The sequence below is a fragment of the Bombina bombina genome, chromosome 7 (genome assembly GCF_027579735.1).
Source record: "Bombina bombina isolate aBomBom1 chromosome 7, aBomBom1.pri, whole genome shotgun sequence".
NCBI lineage: Eukaryota > Metazoa > Chordata > Amphibia > Anura > Bombinatoridae > Bombina > Bombina bombina.
Window position 1 is genome coordinate 638,530,676 of NC_069505.1, and position 26,524 is coordinate 638,557,199.

General features: G+C 33.7%; 1 protein-coding gene across 1 annotated transcript in view; it reads right to left on the minus strand.

Moving 5' to 3' along the window:
- PPP5C (protein phosphatase 5 catalytic subunit) overlaps positions 1-26,524 on the minus strand; it is a 130,671-nt gene that overhangs the window by 17,399 nt on the left and 86,748 nt on the right. Inside the window, exons 8-9 of the mRNA XM_053688813.1 lie at positions 12,658-12,800; positions 12,496-12,583 (exon numbers count right to left, since the gene is read on the minus strand). Of these exons, the coding sequence (XP_053544788.1) occupies positions 12,496-12,583; positions 12,658-12,800 (231 nt within the window). The remainder of the gene's footprint in view (positions 1-12,495; positions 12,584-12,657; positions 12,801-26,524) is intronic.

The window sequence follows — 26,524 nt, forward strand, 5'->3', positions numbered from 1 at the left end:
AAAATAATGGTATCTTTAGAAAGTCCATTTAATGGCGAGAAAAACGGTATATAATATGTATGGGTACAGTAAATGAGTAAGAGGAAAATTACAGCTAAACACAAACACCGCAGAAATTTAAAAATAGCCCTGGTCCTTCAGGGAAAGAAATTGAAAAATGCCCGTGTCCTTAAGGGGTTAATAATATTACGTACAGACTATACACAAACTATACAATCACAGTATCTGCATCTCACGGAAGTTCCTCTATAAACCTATTAATATTACGTACAGACTATACACAAACTATACAATCACAGTATCTGCATCTCACGGAAGTTCCTCTATAAACCTATTAATAATATTACGTACAGACTATACACAAACTATACAATCACATTATCTGCATCTCACAGAAGTTCCTCTATAAACCTATTAATATTATTACGTACAGACTATACACAAACTATACAATCACATTATCTGCAGCACACAGAAGTTCCTCTATAAACCTATTAATAATATTACGTACAGACTATACACAAACTATACAATCACATTGTATCTGCATCACACGGAAGTTCCTCTATAAACCTATTAATAATATTACGTACAGACTATACACAAACTATACAATCACATTATCTGTATCACACAGAAGTTCCTCTATAAACCTATTAATAATATTACGTACAGACTATACACAAACTATACAATCACATTATCTGCATCACACGGAAGTTCCTCTATAAACCTATTAATAATATTACGTACAGACTATACACAAACTATACAATCACATTATCTGTACCTCACGGAAGTTCCTCTATAAACCTATTAATAATATTACGTACAGACTATACACAAACTATACAATCACATTATCTGCATCTCACAGAAGTTCCTCTATAAACCTATTAATAATATTACGTACAGACTACACACAAACTATACAATCACATTATCTGCAGCACACGGGAGTTCCTCTATAAACCTATTAATAATATTACGTACAGACTATACACAAACTATACAATCACATTATCTGCAGCACACGGAAGTTCCTCTATAAACCTATTAATAATATTACGTACAGACTATACACAAACTATACAATCACATTATCTGCAGCACACGGAAGTTCCTCTATAAACCTATTAATAATATTACGTACAGACTATACACAAACTATACAATCACAGTGTATCTGCATCTCACAGAAGTTCCTCTATAAACCTATTAATATTACGTACAGACTATACACAAACTATACAATCACATTATCTGCATCACACGGAAGTTCCTCTATAAACCTATTAATAATATTACATACAGACTATACACAAACTATACAATCACATTATCTGCATCACACGGAAGTTCCTCTATAAACCTATTAATAATATTACGTACAGACTATACACAAACTATACAATCACATTGTATCTGCAGCACACAGAAGTTCCTCTATAAACCTATTAATAATATTACGTACAGACTATACACAAACTATACAATCACATTATCTGCATCTCACGGGAGTTCCTCTATAAACCTATTAATAATATTACGTACAGACTATACACAAGCTATACAATCACAGTGTATCTGTATCACACAGAAGTTCCTCTATAAACCTATTAATAATATTACGTACAGACTATACACAAACTATACAATCACATTATCTGCAGCACACGGAAGTTCCTCTATAAACCTATTAATATTATTACGTACAGACTATACACAAACTATACAATCACATTATCTGCAGCACACGGAAGTTCCTCTATAAACCTATTAATAATATTACGTACAGACTATACACAAACTATACAATCACATTATCTGCATCACACGGAAGTTCCTCTATAAACCTATTAATAATATTACATACAGACTATACACAAGCTATACAATCACAGTATCTGCATCTCACGGGAGTTCCTCTATAAACCTATTAATAATATTACGTACAGACTATACACAAACTATACAATCACATTATCTGTATCACACAGAAGTTCCTCTATAAACCTATTAATAATATTACGTACAGACTATACACAAACTATACAATCACATTATCTGCATCTCACGGGAGTTCCTCTATAAACCTATTAATAATATTACGTACAGACTATACACAAACTATACAATCACATTGTATCTGTATCTCCCGGGAGTTCCTCTATAAACCTATTAATAATATTACATACAGACTATACACAAACTATACAATCACATTATCTGCATCACACGGAAGTTCCTCTATAAACCTATTAATAATATTACGTACAGACTATACACAAACTATACAATCACAGTGTATCTGTATCACACGGGAGTTCCTCTATAAACCTATTAATAATATTACGTACAGACTACACAAACTATACAATCACAGTGTATCTGCAGCACACGGAAGTTCCTCTATAAACCTATTAATAATATTACGTACATACAATACACAAACTATACAATCACATTATCTGTATCTCACGGAAGTTCCTCTATAAACCTATTAATAATATTACGTACAGACTATACACAAACTATACAATCACATTATCTGCATCTCACGGAAGTTCCTCTATAAACCTATTAATAATATTACGTACAGACTATACACAAGCTATACAATCACAGTGTATCTGTATCACACGGGAGTTCCTCTATAAACCTATTAATATTATTACGTACAGACTATACACAAACTATACAATCACATTATCTGCATCTCACGGGAGTTCCTCTATAAACCTATTAATAATATTACGTACAGACTACACAAACTATACAATCACATTATCTGCATCACACGGAAGTTCCTCTATAAACCTATTAATAATATTACGTACAGACTATACACAAACTATACAATCACATTATCTGTATCACACGGAAGTTCCTCTATAAACCTATTAATAATATTACGTACATACAATACACAAACTATACAATTACAGTGTATCTGCATCTCACGGGAGTTCCTCTATAAACCTATTAATAATATTACGTACAGACTATACACAAGCTATACAATCACAGTGTATCTGTATCACACGGGAGTTCCTCTATAAACCGGTTTAATAATATTACGTACAGACTATACACAAACAACAGATCTTAACAAAAGACCATCTGACAGCAGTGCCCGTGCTTCAGACATACAAGTATAGAAACAAAACCCAAAGCTGAATGCAGTGAAAGACGATATGTGTAAGAGTGCGTGTGTGGTGCGTAAGCAGCTCACAGAATCAATACTAGTATGGTTACACACGAGAGATGATTAGCAAGTATACCCTGGGCAGTAGCGTGCCTAACTACCAAATGTGCGCTACAAACACAATTTACCAGCTGCTAAGTACACTCTAAGACTGGCACGTGAAAGTTTTAGGTCTTAACTTAGAGTAGAAAAAACATAATTTATGTAAGAACTTACCTGATAAATTAATTTCTTTCATATTGGCAAGAGTCCATGAGCTAGTGACGTATGGGATATACAAACCTACCAGGAGGGGCAAAGTTTCCCAAACCTCAAAATGCCTATAAATACACCCCTCACCACACCCACAATTCAGTTTAACAAATAGCCAAGTAGTGGGGTGATAGAAAAAGGAGTAAAAAAGCATACAAAAAAAGAGGAACTGGAAATATAATTGTGCTTTTATACAAAAAATCAAAACCACCAGAAAAAGGGTGGGTCTCATGGACTCTTGCCGATATGAAAGAAATGAATTTATCAGGTAAGTTCTTACATAAATTATTTTTTCTTTCATGTAATTGGCAAGAGTCCATGAGCTAGTAACGTATGGGATAGAAATACCCAAGATGTGGAAGTCCACAGAAGAGTAACTAGAAAGGGAGGGATAAAATAAAAACAGCAATTTCCGCTGAAAAAATTAAATCCACAAAAAAATAAGTTTCTCATAAATTGAAAGAAAAAAAACTTAAAACGTTAGCAGAAGAATCAAACTGAAACAGCTGCCTGAAGAACTTTTCTACCAAAGACTGCTTCAGAAGAAGCCAATACATCAAAACGGTAGAATTTAGTAAATGTATGCAAAGAGGACCAATCTGATCAACTGAAGCTTCATTCTTAAAAGCCCAAGAAGTGGAGACTGATCTAGTAGAATGAGCTGTGATCCTCTGAGGCGGGGACTGTCCCGCCTCTAAATAAGCCTGATGAATCAAAAGCTTTAACCAAGATGCCAAAGAAATGGCAGAAGCCTTCTGACCTTTCCTAGAACCAGAAAAGATAACAGACTAGAAGTCTTCCTGAAATCTCTAGTAGCTTCAACATAATATTTCAAAGCTCTTACAACATCCAAAGAATGCAAAGATATTTCAAGAGCATTCTTGGGATTAGGACACAAGGAAGGAACAACAATTTCCCTACTATTGTTGTTAGAATTCACAACCTCAGGAAGAAATTTAAACTAAGTCCGCAAAACAGCCTTATCCTGATGAAAAATCAGAAAAGGAGACTCACAAGAGAGCAGACAATTCAGAAACTCTTCTAGCTGAAGAGATAGTCAAAAGAAATAACACTTTCCAAGAAGGTAGTTGTGACAGACCCCTCTGTCAGTACTGAAAGGGTTAACTTTGTTCAGTTTTGAGAAAATATTTTCTGAGACAGGTTTCCTGGCATCAGCTATTGTTTACTGTAATTAAGTTTATGTGATAAGCGTTCACATTGTTTAATCACCTCCAGAGAGCAGACTGCCAGGTGATAAGAAGGACTCCATTGTTTTCTTGTGTTTAAATTGTTTATTTGGTTAAAGGGACATTAAACCCACATTTTTTCTTTCATGATTTATTAAGAGCATGCAATTTTAAACATCTTTCTAATTTACTTCTATTATCCAATTTGTTTTATTCTCTTGATATTCTTTGCTGAAAAGCATATCTAGATATGCTCAGTAGCTGCTTATTGGTTGCTGCACATAGAAGTCTCGTGTGATTGGCTCACCCATGTGCATTGCTTTTTCTTCAACTAAGGATATCAAAAAAAATGAAGCAAAATAAATAATAGAAGTATATTGTAATGTTGTTTAAATTTGTATTCTCTATCTGAATCATGAAAGAAATATTTTGGGTTTAGTGGCCCTTTAAGTAATGCAATTCTATTGTATCATGTAAAAGGGCGTCTTCCCTCTATCTAATGTACAATACTCTTCCAACCCCCATCTGTTCTGCTAGGGGAGTTCTGCATAAATACTGGGCATATAGCCCTCAATAAAGACATTCTGTTTACCTTCAAGAGGGAGCTTGGTCTCATGTTTGAGGGGAATTAGCTGGGTTGTGTGTTGCTGATCCCATATTCAGGACATCTTTCATCTGGTATTAACCCTTGATATCTGGCGATACCATAACAATTGGTGGCAAGCGACGGGATGATCCTTATCGCCCAGAAGAGCAACTACACATCCAGACCTAATGGGAGTACCGTATGAAAGGCTGAAAAGAGCTACCCTTAAAGACCTGCTAGAACAACGGGGCAGACAAGCCAGTAACCTCAGGAAGAGGGACATTATTACAATACTGACCGAGATAGACGGAGCACCAGGGCCCGAAGGAACCAATGAGCCCAGCATATCAGACAGTACCCCTGAAGAAGCAAGCTTTGAACGGGCGGTTAAAATAAGACTGGCACATTATGGCCCCAACCGGTCTGCCGAAATTATCGGCTGGGTCATAGCAGCCGTGGAGGCCAACCTACTTCGCCAAAGCGGCGCTGCAGCAGCCCAAGTCACAGCAACCCCAGTGGAAAAAAGAAAAGTACATTTTGCAGCTTTTAAAAACTTCCTGGAAACAGAAGGAGAGATTGATGGGTACCTTGCTGATTTTGAGAGGCAATGTGCCCTACACAGGGTACCCGCAGAGGACTGGGTCACGATATTATCCGGAAAATTATTCGGCCGGGCCAGCAAGGGTTTTCGGGCCATTCCAGATGAGGAAGTCGGGGATTATAATGCTGTAAAAGAGGCTCTGCTCTCCATGTATGCGGTTACACCGGAGGCATACAGGAGACAGTTCAGAGACACTGTTAAACTAGCTGGAGATTCCTACGTCGAGTGGGCATGTAAGGTGCACCGCACAGCAGCTCACTTGATGGCGGTGTGCCAAGCCGTATCCGGGGAAGAGGTGCTGCAGCTATTCCTGTTGGAACATTGCTTCGACAAGTTTTCCGCAGGAGTTAGAGAGTGGGTTCGGGACCGTAAACTCTCCATCCTGCATGAAGCTGCTCGCCTGGCAGATGAGTATACGGATGCCCGCAAACTGGACACTGCTACCACTAAGCCCCCTGCCAGAGTGGAGTACAGACCCAGTGTCACCCCAGCAGCTACCAGTTACCAACCCCCAGCGCACCGCTCTACCACACCGCTTTCAGCCACAAACTATCCTCAGACAGCCCGGTTCAACTCACGGGACTACTCACAGCCTATTCGGTGCTTTGGATGTAAGCAACTAGGGCACAAAAGACCAGAGTGTCCCCTAAACACAGCGAACTAAGCACAGTCCTGGAGGAGACCCGCCGGCGGAAACCCACGTAACCCTCAGCCTGCTGCCCACTGCGTAGAGGAGGAAGAATGCTGTGACTACCCGTGCCCAGATCCGTGCCGCAGAGACTGACCCACCTGCTGCTGAGCCCCAGGACGCTGAGCTCAGTAAATCTCTATCCGCCATTGATACATGGAAGTCCCGTTACAATGCGCTGATGAAGGAGAAGAGTCAAGTAGAGGATGAAATGGTCACGTTAAACAATCACGTAACAGTGCTAGCGGGAGAGAAGAGGAGCGGAGAGAAGAGGAGCGGAGAGAAGAGGAGCGCAGAGAAAAAAAGCGCGTTTTAGAACTGCTAGACAAGATGCACCGACAGACTGCAGAAAACACAGCTTGAGGGTGGAACATGAAATATTAAAGACAAACTTAGCGACACTGGAGGAAAAGCGGACGCTGGCTCATAGTGAGGTGCAGCAACTCAAGGGCACCCTATGTCAGTATGAAGGGATTGTGGATACCTATAAAGAGCAGGTACAAAAAACTCGTAAAGAAGCCAATGAGATTTTGAAGGACTGTTTAGCCCTGGTCTGGGCACTGAAGAAGTTGAACCCTTATTTATATGGACAGGAATTCTCTCTCATAACGGGAATGCAGATGGATTGTCCCAGCAAACTGACATTCCTACCACCTAGTCCGGTCATCCCCAAGTTGACCCGCAAAAAGGGTCAAGCCGGGTCTGCCGGAGTGTCCCACCAGGAGGGAGCCGTGTCACAGACCCCTCTGTCAGTACTGAAAGGGTTAACTTTGTTCAGTTTTGAGAAACTATTTTCTGAGACAGGTTTCCAGGCATCAGCTATTGTTTACTGTAATTAAGTTTATGTGATAAGCGTTCACTTTGTTTAATCACCTCCAGAGAGCAGACTGCCAGGTGATAAGAAGGACTCCATTGTTTTCTTGTGTTTAAATTGTTTATTTGGTTAAGTAATTTAATACTATTGTATCATGTAAAAGGGCGTCTTCCCTCTATCTAATGTACAATACTCTTCCAACCCCCCATCTGTTCTGCTAGGGGAGTTCTGCATAAATACTGGGCATATAGCCCTCAATAAAGACATTCTGTTTACCTTCAAGAGGGAGCTTGGTCTCATGTTTGAGGGGAATTAGCTGGGTTGTGTGTTGCTGATCCCATATTCAGGACATCTTTCATCTGGTATTAACCCTTGATATCTGGTGATACCATAACAGTAGTTTAATATCCAAAGAATGTATAGGCACAAAAGGAGGAGCCTGCAAAGTCTTCAAAACCAAATTAAGACTCCAAGGAGGAGAGATTGATTTAATACCAGGCTTGATACGAACCAAAGCCTGAACAAAACAGTGAATATCAGAAAAGCTTAGCAATCTTTCTATGAAATAAAACAGAAAAATCAGAGATTTGTCCCTTCAAAGTACTTGCAGACAAACCTTTATACAAACCATACTGAAGAAACTGTAAAATTCTAGGAATTCTAAAAGAATGCCAGGAGTATTTATGAGAACACCATGAAATATAGGTCTTCCAAACTCGATAATAAATCTTCCTTGAAACAGACTTATGAGCCTGTAGCATAGTATTAATCACTGAGTCAGAGAAACCTCTATTACTAAGCACTAAGCGTTCAATTTCCATACCTTCAAATTTAATGATTTGAGATCCTGATGGAAAAACGACCCTTGAGACAGAAGGTCTGGTCTTAGAGGAAGTGGCCAAGGCTGGCAACTGGACATCCTAACAAGATCCGCATACCAAAACCTGTGAGGCCACGCTGGTGCTATCAGAAACACATACGATTGTTCCATAATTATCTTGGAGATCACTCTTGGAAGAACTAGAGGTGGGAAGATATAAGCAGGTTGGTAAAACGAAGGAACTGCTGGTAGCAAGATATCGTCCAAATAAGGAAACACCGCAATATCCTGTTCTCCGATTACAGATAAAAGGGCACCGAGAACCTTCGAAAAGATTCTTGGAGCTGTTGCTAGGCCAAATGGAAGAGCAACAAATTGGTAATGCTGGTCTAGAAAAGAGAATCTCAGAAACCGATAGTGGTCTGAATGAATCGGAATGTGAACATATGCATCCTGTAAGTCTATCGTGGACATATAATGACCTTGCTGAACAAAAGGCAGAATAATCCTTAGTCACCATCTTGAAAGTTAGGACTCTTACAAAAAGATTCAAAAACTTCAGATCCAGAACTGGCCTGAATGAATTTTCTTTCTTTAGGACAATTAATAGATTTGAATAAATCCCCAGACCCTGTTCCTGAAATGGAACTGGTATGATTACCCCTGAAAGCTCTATATCTGAAACACACTTCAGAAAAGCCTGAGCCTTCACCGGATTTGCTGGAACGTGAGAGAGAAAAAAATCTTCTCACAGGAGGTTTTACTCTGAATCCTATTTCATACCCTTGAGAGACAATACTCTGAATCCACTGATTTTGAACAGAATCTGCCCAAATATCTTGGCATAATTTCAATCTGCACCCCACCAGCTGAACTAGATTGAGGGCCGCACCTTCATGCAGACTTTGGTTTCTTAAAAGACTTGGATTTATTCCAATTTGAAGAAGGTTTCCAATTGGAACCAGAGTCTTTAGGGGAAGGATTGGTTTTCTGTTCCTTATTCTGTCGAAAAGAACGAAAACAATTAGAAGCTTCAGATTTACCCTTAGATCTTTTATCCTGAGGCAAACCCCCCCCCCCCCAGTGATAGTTGAAATAATTGAATCCAACTGAGAACCAAATAAATTGTTACCTTGGAAAGAAAGAGATAGTAATCTAGACTTAGATACCATGTCAGCATTCCAAGATTTGAGCCATAAAGCTCTTCTAGCTAAAGACATAGATTTAACATCAATTTGGATGATATAAAAAATGGCATCACAGATAAAATGATTAGCATGTTGAAGCAAACGAACAATGCTAGACAAATCAGGATCCGTTTCCTGTTGCGCTAGGCTATCCAACCAAAAGGCTGATGCAGCCGCAACATCAGCCATAGAAATGGTAGGCCTGAAAAGATAGCCAGAATATAAATAAGCTTTCCTTAGATAAGATTCAAGTTTTCTATCTAAAGGATCTTTAAAATAAGTACTGTCTTCCATAGGAATAGTAGTACGTTTGGCAAGAGTAGAAATAGCCCCATCAACTTTGGGGATTTTTTCCCAAAACTCCAATCTAGCCACTGGCAAAGGATACAATCTTTTAAACCTAGAAGGAGGAATGAAAGAAGTACCAGGCTTAATCCATTCCTTAGCAATCACATCAGAAATAACATCAGGAACTGGAAAAACCTCAGGAGTAACCACAGGAGGTTTATAAACAGAATTTAAACGTTTACTAGTTTTGATATCAAGAGAACTAGACTCCTCAATATCCAAAGTAACCAACACTTCTTTCAATAAGGAATGAATATACTCAATCTTGAAAAGATAAGTAGATTTGTCAGTGTCAATATCTGAGGTAGGATCTTCTGAATCAGAGAGATCCTCATCAGTGGAGGATATTTCAGTATGTTGTCGGTCATTAGAAATTTCATCAATTTTATGAGAAGTTTTAAAAGACCGTTTACGTTTATTAGACGGTGGAATAGCAGACAAAGCCTTCTGTATCGCATCAGCAATATCATTTTTCATATCAACAGGGATATCATGTACATTAGATGTTGAAGGAACAACTGAAACTGTACTAGTACTGATGGAAACATTTTCTGCGTGCAAAAGCTTATAATGACAACTGTTACATACTACAGCTGGAGATATAATCTCAGCTAATTTACAACAGATACACTTAGCTTTGGTAGAATTGTGCAGCAGGCAGCCGGGTTCCAACAGTTGCTTCTGAGACAGGATCAGATTGAGACATCTTGCAAAATGTAAAAGAAAAAAACAAAGCAAAATTATCAATTTCCTTATATGGCAGTTTCAGGAATGGGGAAAAATGCAAACAGCATAGCCCTCTGAGCATATAGAAGGCAAGAGGCATATAGGAAGTGGGGTGAAAATATAAACTAAACCAAGAATGACGCACAACACAAAAAGAAGATAAGAAAAAAAATGTTGGCGCCAACAACATCCGGAAACGATGCAACTCGTGCAAGGAAACGACGAACTTGCATCATCAAAGACGTATCTTTGCGCCAGAAAATTCTCATGCCAAGAATGACACAATAAACAACAGCATTTTGCGCCCTCACGAGCCTAATTTTGCCCGCGAAATTAAAAGAAAAAAACAGTCAATTTGAAAAAAAGGTCTATACTCCAGGTAAGACAAATAACTTCCTAAACATGTTTCCCAAACTGAAACTGACAGTCTGCAAAAGGAAATGTACATAAATGTACATAAACCTTACTCATGGAAAATATAAGTAAAATACATATATTTAAAACTTTATATTAATACATAAAGTGCCAAACCATAGCTGAGTGTCTCTTAAATGATACATACTTACAGAAAAACACCCATCCACATATAGCAAATAGCCAAACCAGTACTGAAAACTATCAGCAGAGGTAATGGTATATATGAGTATATCGTCAATCTGAAAAAGGAGGTAGGAGATGAATCTCTACGACCCATAACAGAGAACCTATTAAATAGATCTCCCGTGAGGAAAACCATTGCATTCAATAGGTGATACTCCCTTCACATCCCTCTGACATTCGCTGTACTCAGAGGAATCGGGCTTCAAAATGCTGAGAAGCGCATATCAACGTAGAATCTTAGCACAAACTTACTTCACCACCTCCATAGGAGGCAAAGTTTGTAAAACTAAATTGTGGGTGTGGTGAGGGGTGTATTTATAGGCATTTTGAGGTTTGGGAAACTTTGCCCCTCCTGGTAGGAATGTATATCCCATACGTCACTAGCTCATGGACTCTTGCCAATTACATGAAAGAAACTGCTACTAATGACGTGATGTATAGACCAGTGATTTGCAACCTTTTTTTTGCCGTGGCACACTTTTTTACATTAAAAAATCCTGCGGCACACCACCATCCCAAAATTTTACAAAATCACACATGACATATTGACATTCATTCACAAACAATCATAATGATTGTATGTGAATGAATGTCAATGTCATGGTTGTAAATGATGCCTGATGAGCCTGTCACATACCTCCCAATATTTCAAAATTTGAAAGAGGGACACCCCCTCACTGTTGTCAGTCTGCTGCGGCACACCTGAGGATCTCTCACGGCACACTAGTTGAAAAACACTGGTATAGACTATCAGCGAGTACAACCATGTCAGGAAGTGACAGATAATACAGATGATCTAGACTGACAGATGTCACCTGCACAAAGTGACATGATGTACCTAGTGTAACAAGTATGTCCACAAATACGTACAAGCAGTGGGGATTGCGTATCGTACACAATATGCTTCTGATAACCACACTGAATACTATTACTTATTAAATAAAACATAATGGTAAATACAAGAGTGTGGGGCATATTTATCAAGCTACGTACAGAGCTTGATATCCCGTGTTTCTCGCAAGCCTTCAGGCTCACCTGAAACAAGTTATAAAGCAGCGGTCTAAAGACCGCTGCTCCATAACCTGTCCGCCTGCTCTGAGGCGGCGGACAGAAATCATCAAAAATCAACCAGATCGAATACGATCGGGTTGATTGACACCCCCTGCTATCGTCTGATTGGCCGCGAATCTGCAGGGGGCGGTATTGCACCAGCAGTTCACAAGAACTGCTGGTGCAATGATAAATGTTGAGAGCGTATTCTGTCGGCATTTATCTATGTGCAGCAGACATGATCTGCAATATCGGATCATATCCGCTCGCACAATGATAATTCGGCCCCGTAGTGTTTATCTATAGGTCAGCTGTTGGACGTGTTTGTTGTCACCTTATAAATAATTTGTGCTATGGCAGATCTAGTTAATGTACCAACTACACATGACAGATGTAACAGTGCAGAGGCGATTGATAACCCTTCTTACCGGAGTCCGGCGGCTGGCGATTCCGTTCTATGCTACGTATCTGATCCAACGTCACCCCGTCTTCTGAGAAGAGGCCTCCGTGCATGATCTAAGGGGAAATGCACTGGTTACACACTGGATTAGATCACAAAGACAAATTACTGTGTACGACACGTATCTCACCAGCACACGCTTGTTAATGCACATCACTAGCGGCAGCCACTGGAAGACCTCACTAAACAGCTGGAACATCTGAGCTGAGTACTTGGCCTTCACTTCCCCCTCAAACCCGTACATTTGGTTCATAGTGTCTGTTTCATGGTTACCTGGGACAGAAAAAGGAGCTGTGAGATAAAACAGAGAAACGAGACCCAATAGCTAACTGAGGATGTGAAACAGGAAAAGTGAGAACAAGTTAAAGAAAAGTGCAGGAGAAGAGTCAGGGGGAGATTTGTTGGAGAGGGTGAGAGTAAGATCAAGTGGCCAATTACACAAAGTTTAGCAACATCTCCAAGCTGAGGAATGAGCATTCAGGAAGCCACAAACACAGAGGAGCTGGGCTGGCAACATGGAACATATTTTACACATTTGTTTGGCCCATTTTTCAAGTTCTCCCCCCCTTACGCTGATGCCTTTATCAGATTCCCATCCTCCAGCTACTCCACTTCCCTTAACTCTTTACAGAGTCACATATTTTACATTTCTTCTCACTACAGCTAACAGACATAATACCTCTCTACTACAGCTAACGCAGACAGACATAATACCTCTCTACTACAGCTAACGCAGACAGACATAATACCTCTCTACTACAGCTAACGCAGACAGACATAATACCTCTCTACTACAGCTAACGCAGACAGACATAATACCTCTCTACTACAGCTAACGCAGACAGACATAATACCTCTCTACTACAGCTAACGCAGACAGACATAATACCTCTCTACTACAGCTAACGCAGACAGACATAATACCTCTCTACTACAGCTAACGCAGACAGACATAATACCTCTCTACTACAGCTAACGCAGACAGACATAATACCCCTCTACTACAGCTAACGCAGACAGACATAATACCTCTCTACTACAGCTGACGCAGACAGACATAATACCTCTCTACTACAGCTGACGCAGACAGACATAATACCTCTCTACTACAGCTGACGCAGACAGACATAATACCTCTCTACTACAGCTGACGCAGACAGACATAATACCTCTCTACTACAGCTGACGCAGACAGACATAATACCTCTCTACTACAGCTAACGCAGACAGACATAATACCTCTCTACTACAGCTAACGCAGACAGACATAATACCTCTCTACTACAGCTAACGCAGACAGACATAATACCTCTCTACTACAGCTAACGCAGACAGACATAATACCTCTCTACTACAGCTAACGCAGACAGACATAATACCTCTCTACTACAGCTAACGCAGACAGACATAATACCCCTCTACTACAGCTAACGCAGACAGACATAATACCTCTCTACTACAGCTGACGCAGACAGACATAATACCTCTCTACTACAGCTGACGCAGACAGACATAATACCTCTCTACTACAGCTGACGCAGACAGACATAATACCTCTCTACTACAGCTGACGCAGACAGACATAATACCTCTCTACTACAGCTAAGACATAATACCTCTCTACTACAGCTAACGCAGACAGACATAATACCTCTCTACTACAGCTGACGCAGACAGACATAATACTTCTCACTACAGCTAACAGACATAATACCTCTACTACAGCTGACGCAGACAGACATTATACCTCTCTACTACAGCTGACGCAGACAGACATAATACCTCTCTACTACAGCTGACGCAGACAGACATAATACCTCTCTACTACAGCTGACGCAGACAGACATAATACCTCTCTACTACAGCTGACGCAGACAGACATAATACCGATCTACTAAAGCTAAGGCAGACAGACACAATACCTCCCTACTACAGCTGACGCAGACAGACATAATACTCACTACAGCTAACAGACACAATACCTCTCTACTACAGCTAAACGCAGACAGACACAATACCTATCTACTACAGCTAAGGCAGACAGACACAATACCTCCCTACTACAGCTGACGCAGACAGACATAATACCTCTCTACTACAGCTAAAGCAGACAGACATAATACCTCTCTACTACAGCTAACGCAGACAGACATAATACCTCTCTACTACAGCTAACGCAGACAGACATAATACCCCTCTACTACAGCTAACGCAGACAGACATAATACCTCTCTACTACAGCTAACGCAGACAGACATAATACCTCTCTACTACAGCTAACGCAGACAGACATAATACCTCTCTACTACAGCTAACGTAGACAGACATAATACCTCTCTACTACAGCTAACGTAGACAGACATAATACCTCTCTACTACAGCTAACGCAGACAGACATAATACCTCTCTACTACAGCTAACGCAGACAGACATAATACCTCTCTACTACAGCTAACAGACATAATACCTTTCTACTACAGCTAACGCAGACAGACATAATACCTCTCTACTACAGCTAACGCAAACAGACATACCTCTCTACTACAGCTAACGCAGACAGACATAATACCTCTCTACTACAGCTAACGCAGACAGACATAATACCTCTCTACTACAGCTAACGCAGACAGACACAATACCTATCTACTACAGCTAACAGAAATAATACCTCTCTACTACAGCTAACGCAGACAGACATAATACCTCTCTACTACAGCTTACGCAGACAGACATAATACTTCTCACTACAGCTAACAGACATAATACCTCTCTACTACAGCTAACGCAGACAGACATAATACTTCTCACTACAGCTAACGCAGACAGACATAATACCTCTCTACTACAGCTAACGCAGACAGACATAATACTTCTCTACTACAACCAATACAGACACCCACCCTTCTGCACCTTTACTGCAAATCTCTGCAAGCACTTCCCACCCAAAGCCACCACAATGATCACAGCAGTAGCCGCCACATAGCGTGTATCAGAAGCCGCAACAGAGCGCGTATCAGAAGACGCCACAATGCTAAAAGCAGAAGCCGTCACAAGGCGCTTATCAATCGACACAAAGCACATATCAGAAGATGTCACAAAGCACATATTTGAAGACATCACAATGTAAATATGAAAGTGTTCATGATTTCTTAGCAAATATCCTATTATTCGCGCATGCAGCGCCCTTGCATCTGAAACCAAGGTTGTCCAGACCTCAAAATACAATAAATGTGATTTAATGGAAAGACGGCCGGCATGACCTCAAGCTTAGATTTCATGAAAGCTACAGGTTTACCCAAAGCCACTGCCTTTTACTTGCCGACAGTTATATCTGGCTACAAAACATTTAACCTTAAGTTTGGAATTTACATGCCCCGCTGCGTAAGGTGAGAGTGAAAGGAGCACACTTGAATTGGATCACAGCTGACCTCATTCAAATGTACCAGTTTCGAGATTCATTGTGGTCAAAGTTCAAGCATACTGGCTCTATGAACGATCACTGTGTATATAGACAATGGCGAAATATATGCACTAAACAAACAAAATTGGCCAAGGCCCAATATTTCTGTGAAAATCTGAACAATAACATAACGCTAGAAAGTTTTGGAAAGTCATAAATAATTTACAAACTCCACCAATCCACTCCCAACCCTCCACTGTCAATGTGGACAACCAAACCCTGCAACTCCCCTTAGATGTAGCAAATGCCTTTAACAAATATTTTGTTGGATGCTCCACCACCCTGATTGACAAACTAATAAATGGCACGCATCCTGAAGCTACAAATGTGGATCAGGCCCCACTAAATCAGCAAAGACCCAATATAGAGAAGTTCAATTTTAGACCTGTACCCATCAATGTCATTAAGAGACACCTTAATAACCTAAAAATGAAAAACCAGTCTGGACCTGATCAAATCCCAGCAATGCTGTTGAAGCTCAGTGCGCCTGCAATTGCTAAACCTGTCGCAACCCTAATTAACGAATCCTTGGTGTCTGGATACATACCCAAACTCTGGAAGACTGCAAGAGTAGTGCCTATCCATAAAAGTGGGGAGATAACCTTGGTTTCTAACTATCGCCCAATATCATTGCTCCCAGTATTGTAAAAAATCTTAGAAAAATGCGTCCATACGCAATTATGTGAATATTACCAACAATCTAACTATCTGACCCCTGATCAATCAGGTTTTCGTACAAATCACTCCACTACAACTGCCCTCCTAAAAGTTTGCAACGACATCCAAACTGGCATGGAACAAGGAGACCTAACTGGAGCTATTTTCCTTGATTTTGCAAAGGCCTTTGACACAGTAGACCACGACATACTACTGCTCAAACTAAAAAACTCAGGTATTGGTGATCATCCGCTAACCTGGTTTCGATCATATGTATCGGATCGATCACAATATGTCTCCATTTCTAACAGTGACTCCCTCTCTCTCCCAGTCACGTGTGGTGTTCCCCAAGGTTCCATTCTCGGCCCCCTGCTATTCACATTATTTATAAATGATTTGCCTTATGTCTGCAAATCCTCAACTGTACACATGTACGCATATGACACGGTAATCTATGCAAACAAATCTGATCTGCCGCAGCTTGAAGCAGTGCTCCAAGACCAATTCACAGAGGTAGAAAAGTGGATCTCAAAAAACAAACTCTTCCTAAACACTGACAAAACTGTCAATATGATCTTTGGAACAGGACCTAAACTACACAAACTACAAAATTCCCATCTATGCATCAAAACAAAATCAAATTGCACGCTGACCGCAGTCCACTCTTTTAAATACTTGGGTATGTTGTTAGACCCCAATCTATCTTTTGGCCTCCATATAGAAAAACTGGCATCTAAACTTTATCCAAAAATAGGTGCCCTGTACAGAAACAAATCTTGCCTCAGCCCTACAGTAAAGGAAAAGATTGTACAGCAAATGCTGATGCCAATCGTGGATTATGGGGATGTAGTATACGCACCTGCAGCGCAAACTCACCTTAATAAACTTAATACATTGTATAACTCGTTCTGCCGCTTTGTGCTACAATGTAACTACAGGACCCACCATTGTGACATGCTAAAAGAACTAAACTGGCTGTCGCTGGAATCCAGACGCACCCTCCATCTTTCCTGCCTTGTGTTTAAAAGCTTTTCTGGGAAGCTCCCACCCTACCTGAGCAGTATGCTCTCACCGGTTATTCCCACCTCCTATAACCTCCGATCCAGTACCAGCACATTATTTAGCTTGCCTCAATACAAAAAGAAAGCAGCTCGATCCTCCTTTTCCTAAAGAGCACCACAATTATGGAACGACCTCCCGCACACTTTCAAACCTTCCCCAAGTCTAATATCCCTCTCTACATATCTCAAAACAGAATGCACCTGTCATTGTTGATTATATATTTCCTACCTCAGAACAAAGGTGTCCACAGCTCTCCAATGCTTAAAAGTAATCTTTATTTGGACAAATATTGCAACGTTTCGAGGCTAATACCTCTTAATCATGCATAGGCTTACACGCAATTAACACACCTTTTATACCTGTTGGTTTGGCGCCATAGGGCCCACAACCTAGAGCAATAGTGACACCTACTGGTGTATATTAACATTACATAAAAAAAATGTTTATAATACACATTTATATACATACTTACAAAAATGTTATAATACACATTTATATACATACTTACATAAATGTTATAATACACATTTATATACACACTTACAAGAATGTTATAATACACATTTATATACACACTTACAAGAATGTTATAATACACATTTATATACATACTTACAAAAATGTTATAATACACATTTATATACATACTTACAAGAATGTTATAATACACATTTATATACATACTTACAAGAATGTTATAATACACATTTATATACATACTTACAAGAATGTTATAATACACATTTATATACATACTTACATAAATGTTATAATACACATTTATATACATACTTACAAGAATGTTATAATACACATTTATATACATACTTACAAGAATGTTATAATACACATTTATATACATACTTACAAGAATGTTATAATACACATTTATATACATACTTACATAAATGTTATAATACACATTTATATACATACTTACAAGAATGTTATAATACACATTTATATACATACTTACATAAATGTTATAATACACATTTATATACATACTTACATAATGTTATAATACACATTTATATACATACTTACATAATGTTATAATACACATTTATATACATACTTACAAGAATATTATAATACACATTTATATACATACTTACATAATGTTATAATACACATTTATATACATACTTACATAATGTTATAATACACATTTATATACATACTTACATAAATGTTATAATACACATTTATATACATACTTACATAATGTTATAATACACATTTATATACATACTTACATAATGTTATAATACACATTTATATACATACTTACAAGAATGTTATAATACACATTTATATACATACTTACACAAATGTTATAATACACATTTATATACATACTTACATAATGTTATAATACACATTTATATACATACTTACATAAATGTTATAATACACATTTATATACATACTTACAAGAATGTTATAATACACATTTATATACATACTTACATAAATGTTATAATACACATTTATATACATACTTACAAGAATGTTATAATACACATTTATATACATACTTACATAATGTTATAATACACATTTATATACATACTTACATAATGTTATAATACACATTTATATACATACTTACATATTATAATACATTACATACTAATGTTATAATACACATTTATATACATACTTACATAAATGTTATAATACACATTTATATACATACTTACATAATGTTATAATACACATTTATATACATACTTACATAATGTTATAATACACATTTATATACATACTTACATAATGTTATAATACACATTTATATACATACTTACATAAATGTTATAATACACATTTATATACATACTTACACAAATGTTATAATACACATTTATATACATACTTACATAAATGTTATAATACACATTTATATACACACTTACAAAAATGTTATAATACACATTTATATACATACTTACATAAATGTTATAATACACATTTATATACATACTTACAAGAATGTTATAATACACATTTATATACATACTTACATAATGTTATAATACACATTTATATACATACTTACAAGAATGTTATAATACACATTTATATACATACTTACATAATGTTATAATACACATTTATATACATACTTACATAATGTTATAATACACATTTATATACATACTTACATAATGTTATAATACACATTTATATACATACTTACATAAATGTTATAATACACATTTATATACATACTTACACAAATGTTATAATACACATTTATATACATACTTACATAAATGTTATAATACACATTTATATACACACTTACAAAAATGTTATAATACACATTTATATACATACTTACATAAATGTTATAATACACATTTATATACATACTTACAAGAATGTTATAATACACATTTATATACATACTTACATAAATGTTATAATACACATTTATATACATACTTACATAAATGTTATAATACACATTTATATACATACTTACAAGAATGTTATAATACACATTTATATATATACTTACATAATGTTATAATACACATTTATATACATACTTACAAGAATGTTATAATACACATTTATAGACATACTTACAAAAATGTTATAATACACATTTATATACATACTTACAAGAATGTTATAATACACATTTATAGACATACTTACAAAAATGTTATAATACACATTTATATACATACTTACATAAATGTTATAATACACATTTATATACATACTTACATAAATGTTATAATACACATTTATATACATACTTACAAGAATGTTATAATACACATTTATATACATACTTACAAGAATGTTATAATACACATTTATATACATACTTACAAACATGTTATAATACACATTTATATACATACTTACACAAATGTTATAATACACATTTATATACATACTTACATAATGTTATAATACACATTTATATACATACTTACATAATGTTATAATACACATTTATATACATACTTACATAATGTTATAATACACATTTATATACATACTTACATAATGTTATAATACACATTTATATACATACTTACATAATGTTATAATACACATTTATATACATACTTACATAAATGTTATAATACACATTTATATACATACTTACATAAATGTTATAATACACATTTATATACATACTTACATAAATGTTATAATACACATTTATATACATACTTACATAAATGTTATAATACACATTTATATACATACTTACATAAATGTTATAATACACATTTATATACATACTTACATAAATGTTATAATACACATTTATATACATACTTACATAAATGTTATAATACACATTTATATACATACTTACATAATGTTATAATACACATTTATATACATACTTACATAATGTTATAATACACATTTATATACATACTTACATAATGTTATAATACACATTTATATACATACTTACATAAATGTTATAATACACATTTATATACATACTTACATAAATGTTATAATACACATTTATATACATACTTACATAATGTTATAATACACATTTATATACATACTTACATAATGTTATAATACACATTTATATACATACTTACATAAATGTTATAATACACATTTATATACATACTTACATAAATGTTATAATACACATTTATATACATACTTACATAAATGTTATAATACACATTTATATACATACTTACATAATGTTATAATACACATTTATATACATACTTACATAATGTTATAATACACATTTATATACATACTTACAGAATGTTATAATACACATTTATATACACACTTACATAATGTTATAATACACATTTATATACATACTTACATAATGTTATAATACACATTTATATACATACTTACATAATGTTATAATACACATTTATATACATACTTACATAAATGTTATAATACACATTTATATACATACTTACATAATGTTATAATACACATTTATATACATACTTACATAAATGTTATAATACACATTTATATACATACTTACATAAATGTTATAATACACATTTATATACATACTTACATAAATGTTATAATACACATTTATATACATACTTACAAGAATGTTATAATACACATTTATATACATACTTACACAAATGTTATAATACACATTTATATACATACTTACATAAATGTTATAATACACATTTATATACATACTTACAAGAATGTTATAATACACATTTATATACATACTTACAAGAATGTTATAATACACATTTATATACATACTTACATAATGTTATAATACACATTTATATACATACTTACATAATGTTATAATACACATTTATATACATACTTACATAATGTTATAATACACATTTATATACATACTTACATAATGTTATAATACACATTTATATACATACTTACATAATGTTATAATACACATTTATATACATACTTACACAAATGTTATAATACACATTTATATACATACTTACATAAATGTTATAATACACATTTATATACATACTTACAAGAATGTTATAATACACATTTATATACATACTTACATAATGTTATAATACACATTTATATACATACTTACATAATGTTATAATACACATTTATATACATACTTACATAATGTTATAATACACATTTATATACATACTTACATAATGTTATAATACACATTTATATACATACTTACATAATGTTATAATACACATTTATATACATACTTACATAATGTTATAATACACATTTATATACATACTTACATAATGTTATAATACACATTTATATACATACTTACATAATGTTATAATACACATTTATATACATACTTACATAATGTTATAATACACATTTATATACATACTTACATAATGTTATAATACACATTTATATACATACTTACATAAATGTTATAATACACATTTATATACATACTTACATAATGTTATAATACACATTTATATACATACTTACAAGAATGTTATAATACACATTTATATACATACTTACATAATGTTATAATACACATTTATATACATACTTACATAATGTTATAATACACATTTATATACATACTTACATGAATGTTATAATACACATTTATATACATACTTACACAAATGTTATAATACACATTTATATACATACTTACATAATGTTATAATACACATTTATATACATACTTACATAAATGTTATAATACACATTTATATACATACTTACAAGAATGTTATAATACACATTTATATACATACTTACATAATGTTATAATACACATTTATATACATACTTACATAAATGTTATAATACACATTTATATACATACTTACATAAATGTTATAATACACATTTATATACATACTTACATAATGTTATAATACACATTTATATACATACTTACATAAATGTTATAATACACATTTATATACATACTTACAAAATGTTATAATACACATTTATATACATACTTACATAAATGTTATAATACACATTTATATACATACTTACACAATGTTATAATACACATTTATATACATACTTACATAAATGTTATAATACACATTTATATACATACTTACATAATGTTATAATACACATTTATATACATACTTACACAAATGTTATAATACACATTTATATACATACTTACATAAATGTTATAATACACATTTATATACATACTTACAAGAATGTTATAATACACATTTATATACATACTTACAAGAATGTTATAATACACATTTATATACATACTTACATAAATGTTATAATACACATTTATATACATACTTACATAATGTTATAATACACATTTATATACATACTTACACAAATGTTATAATACACATTTATATACATACTTACATAAATGTTATAATACACATTTATATACATACTTACAAGAATGTTATAATACACATTTATATACATACTTACAAGAATGTTATAATACACATTTATATACATACTTACACAAATGTTATAATACACATTTATATACATACTTACATAATGTTATAATACACATTTATATACATACTTACATAATGTTATAATACACATTTATATACATACTTACATAATGTTATAATACACATTTATATACATACTTACATAATGTTATAATACACATTTATATACATACTTACATAATGTTATAATACACATTTATATACATACTTACATAATGTTATAATACACATTTATATACATACTTACATAATGTTATAATACACATTTATATACATACTTACATAATGTTATAATACACATTTATATACATACTTACATAATGTTATAATACACATTTATATACATACTTACACAAATGTTATAATACACATTAATATACATACTTACATAAATGTTATAATACACATTTATATACATACTTACAAGAATGTTATAATACACATTTATATACATACTTACAAGAATGTTATAATACACATTTATATACATACTTACAAGAATGTTATAATACACATTTATATACATACTTACATAAATGTTATAATACACATTTATATACATACTTACAAGAATGTTATAATACACATTTATATACATACTTACAAGAATGTTATAATACACATTTATATACATACTTACATAAATGTTATAATACACATTTATATACATACTTACATAATGTTATAATACACATTTATATACATACTTACATAAATGTTATAATACACATTTATATACATACTTACATAAATGTTATAATACACATTTATATACATACTTACAAGAATATTATAATACACATTTATATACATACTTACAAGAATGTTATAATACACATTTATATACATACTTACATAATGTTATAATACACATTTATATACATACTTACAAGAATGTTATAATACACATTTATATACATACTTACATAATGTTATAATACACATTTATATACATACTTACATAATGTTATAATACACATTTATATACATACTTACATAATGTTATAATACACATTTATATACATACTTACATAATGTTATAATACACATTTATATACATACTTACATAATGTTATAATACACATTTATATACATACTTACATAATGTTATAATACACATTTATATACATACTTACATAAATGTTATAATACACATTTATATACATACTTACATAATGTTATAATACACATTTATATACATACTTACATAATGTTATAATACACATTTATATACATACTTACATAATGTTATAATACACATTTATATACATACTTACATAATGTTATAATACACATTTATATACATACTTACATAATGTTATAATACACATTTATATACATACTTACACAAATGTTATAATACACATTTATATACATACTTACATAATGTTATAATACACATTTATATACATACTTACACAAATGTTATAATACACATTTATATACATACTTACATAATGTTATAATACACATTTATATACATACTTACATAATGTTATAATACACATTTATATACATACTTACATAATGTTATAATACACATTTATATACATACTTACATAAATGTTATAATACACATTTATATACATACTTACAAGAATGTTATAATACACATTTATATACATACTTACAAGAATATTATAATACACATTTATATACATACTTACATAAATGTTATAATACACATTTATATACATACTTACATAATGTTATAATACACATTTATATACATACTTACAAAAATGTTGATGGAACACATGGAGCATACGTTGTTATTAAATATCAGAAAATTCTTTGATAATTAAAGTTTCCCACATGATTATTTCAAAATGATAGAGAACTTCTATAAAATGTTAGCAAGAAAAAGGTATCTGTCTAAGGATGAATACCTTCCTAGAAATATACAAATGAATCTTGAATGATCTAAAACTGTTATATTCCTTATTGTATTGAGTTTATTTTGATGTATTTATTATACTGGATCAAGGCTATAAGGCACATTAATAGAATATATGTAATATCCACAGATAAAAATATTTATATCCACAGATAAAGATTATTATATATCCATTAAAAGGATAAACATTAGATGGACCATAATGAAAGATGGTACATGTTACTTTATAAGGGCGAGATAAATGTAAAGAAATGATGAAAAGAACTGTGATGTTACAGATAGAGAATTGGACTTATCTGTCTATTGAGGCCTCTAGGGACCATAGTTTCTAACTTATAAATCCACCAGGATGCTTTTTGTTTCAATAGAATTTCTCTGTCCTGGCCATTTCTTTGTGTTTTTATGTAGTCAATGACTTGCCATCTCATTTGGCTGATGTTATGGCCTCTCTCTATGAAGTGGCTAGATACAGGGCCTCCTTGTTTTTGCAACGTATATTGGAGCGGTGTTGGCTCATCCTATCTTTTATCTTACGGGTGGTCTCCCCCAAGTAAACTAAGGAACAAGGACACTTTATTAAATATACTACATGGGTAGTATCACACGTATAGAAGCCTTTGATATAATATCTAGTTCCATTATGGGGGTGATGAAAAAATGTCCCTTTAATTATGGAACTACAACTCATGCAATTTAAGCATGGGTACGTGCCATCATTTTTACTACCTATGTGTGTTTGGATGCTGCCTTTGCTTGGTCCAACATCAGACTTTACCAAATGGTCTCAGGTTTTTTACACGTCTGTGGGCCATTAAGGGAGGATTTTTGAAGATAGATATTTTGTCATTACAGTCACTAAGTATGTGCCAATGTTTTCTTATGCTTTTTGTGATCTCCTTACTATAGTGACTGTACTGAGAAATAAAGACCATCCTGTTCTCTTTTT